General features: G+C 69.0%; 1 protein-coding gene across 2 annotated transcripts in view; it reads right to left on the bottom strand.

Annotated features, from left to right (window-relative positions):
• AP1M2 (adaptor related protein complex 1 subunit mu 2) overlaps positions 1-1,860 on the bottom strand; it is a 5,207-nt gene that overhangs the window by 2,015 nt on the left and 1,332 nt on the right. Inside the window, exons 1-5 of one of the 2 annotated variants that reach the window (XM_042020764.1) lie at positions 1,195-1,315; positions 709-865; positions 549-616; positions 318-448; positions 100-247 (exon numbers count right to left, since the gene is read on the bottom strand). In XM_042020764.1, coding sequence (XP_041876698.1) covers positions 100-247; positions 318-448; positions 549-616; positions 709-865; positions 1,195-1,236 — 546 coding nt within the window. In that variant the 5' untranslated portion in view covers positions 1,237-1,315. Of the gene's footprint in view, positions 1-99; positions 248-317; positions 449-548; positions 617-708; positions 866-1,194; positions 1,316-1,860 lie in introns of those variants that run through there. The other variant, XM_042020765.1, reaches the window with a different exon arrangement.

Raw genomic sequence — 1,860 nt, 5'->3', positions numbered from 1 at the left:
TCCCATCCCCATCCCTTTCTCACCCCATTCCCATCCCCATCCCTTTCCCACCCCAGTCCCCCTCCCCACCCAGCCCCACTCCCCGCCGTGCCCCCTCACCAGCAGGTTCACCGACTCGATGACATCGATGAACACCTCGTTCTTCTTGTACCGGATGCCCTCGGAGCGCCAGGACACCGCGTTGGTCACCGTGGTGGGGACACGCGACTTGCCCGTGTCCAGCTTGTTCCCCTCCTGGGTGATGTACCTGAGGCGGAGGGGGTGTGAGGGGGCTCTGGGGGGGTCCCGCTGCCCCCCGGGCCCCTCCCCACACTCACTCCTGCAGGATCTTGCTGTCCGTGGTCTGCGGGAACCCGAAGTCCATCAGCTCGTCCAGCAGCTCATAGATGATGACGAAGTTGTCGCGGATGCTTTCCTCCTCCAGCTCCTTGAAGTACTCACAGAACACCTGGAGCGGGCACCCAGAGCCTCTGTCACCCCCCCGGGAGGGGACACCCCGGCTTGGGGTGACCCTCACCCCTCGACCCCCGCTGAGATCCCCAGCTCACCTCCACCACCTTGTAGAGGAAGGAGAAGACCAAGGAGACATTCCCGTTCTTCTTCGTGGTGGCCACCACTGCGGGGGGTTAAGGAAAAAGGGGGGCGCCGGGGGGTCCCCGGGGCTGGGGGGGTCCCGGGGTGGGATCCGGGGGTGGTCCCGAAGGATACGGTAAAGGTTGGCGTGCTTGATCCAGAGGAAGTGGACGTGGCCGTGGGTCAGCACGGGGGTGAGGGTCCCCTCCTCCTCCCGCTGCAGCAGGACCCCCATGAAGTGCTCGATCTCCGCCAGCCCCACATCCCCCTTGTAGCTGCGGCTGATCAGCGGCTGTGGGGCGACGGGGAGGGATCAGGAATGGGGACATCCCTCCCAAAGCGCTCACCCCACCTCGGGGTCACGGGGGTCACCGCCACTGACCTTGGCTGACCTTCAAGGGCAAAGGGGACAGCCGGGTGTCCCCCACCCCGGACACCGGGGTGACCCCCGGCAGGCTTTGGGGTGGTCGTGGCGGGGGAGGGGCTCACAAGTGGGACACCCCCATCCCCCAAAATCGGGGTCACGGGGGTCACCGCCACTGACCTCGGCTGACCTCCAAGGCCAGAGGGGACAGACGGGTGTCCCCCGGGGGGGGTTTGGGGTGGTGGCGGGGGTCTCACCTTCCCCTTGAGGTCCAGGATGAAGAGGGCGGAGGCGGCCATGGCGCCCGCGCGGCACCGTCACCTCCGGCACCGTCACCTGCCCAGGTGAGCGGCTGCGCCCAGGGGCGCGCGGGGCCTTAAAGGGGACGGTCCCGCCCCACGGCCCCCCCGCGGGGCTCCCACCCCGGCCCTCGGCGGGACCCCCGGGCTCGGCCACTCCACGGGGGCTTCGGCCGCCTCCAGCCCGACCCCACAGTTTTAGAGTGGGGGCGGGCGTGGGGTGGGACCCCCCGAGATGGTTCAAAGGGAGTGGGGGTGGGACCCCTGGGTATCTGGGTGCCCCACCCTGGGGGTCTCTTCACCTCAGGGGGTCCCCGCAGCCCCTGACTCCCGGATTCCCCACGCTGGGGGTCACCGCACCCCAGACCCCCCGTACATCCCCTCAGGAGGGGTCTCCACACCCCCCAACTATCACATCCCCACCCCGGGTGGCCCCTGCATCCCCAAACCCCCGGATCCTCCCTCGGGGGGTCCTTGTACCCCCGCGCCCTCCACTCTGGGGGGTCCCCGCATCCCCAGACCCTCTCCGTGGGGGGGTCCCTGTATCCCAGCATCCCCCAATCTGGTGGTACCCAAGCCCCCAGACCCCCGGATCCCCCCTCGGGGAGGTCCCTGTACCCTCAA

Source organism: Corvus kubaryi, unplaced genomic scaffold, assembly GCF_017639235.1.
Source record: "Corvus kubaryi isolate FWS band 111438036 unplaced genomic scaffold, C.kubaryi_AGA036_p1.0 37045, whole genome shotgun sequence".
NCBI lineage: Eukaryota > Metazoa > Chordata > Aves > Passeriformes > Corvidae > Corvus > Corvus kubaryi.
Note: the sequence above shows the minus strand (reverse complement) of the source record. Positions and strands in the feature narration are given on the sequence as shown.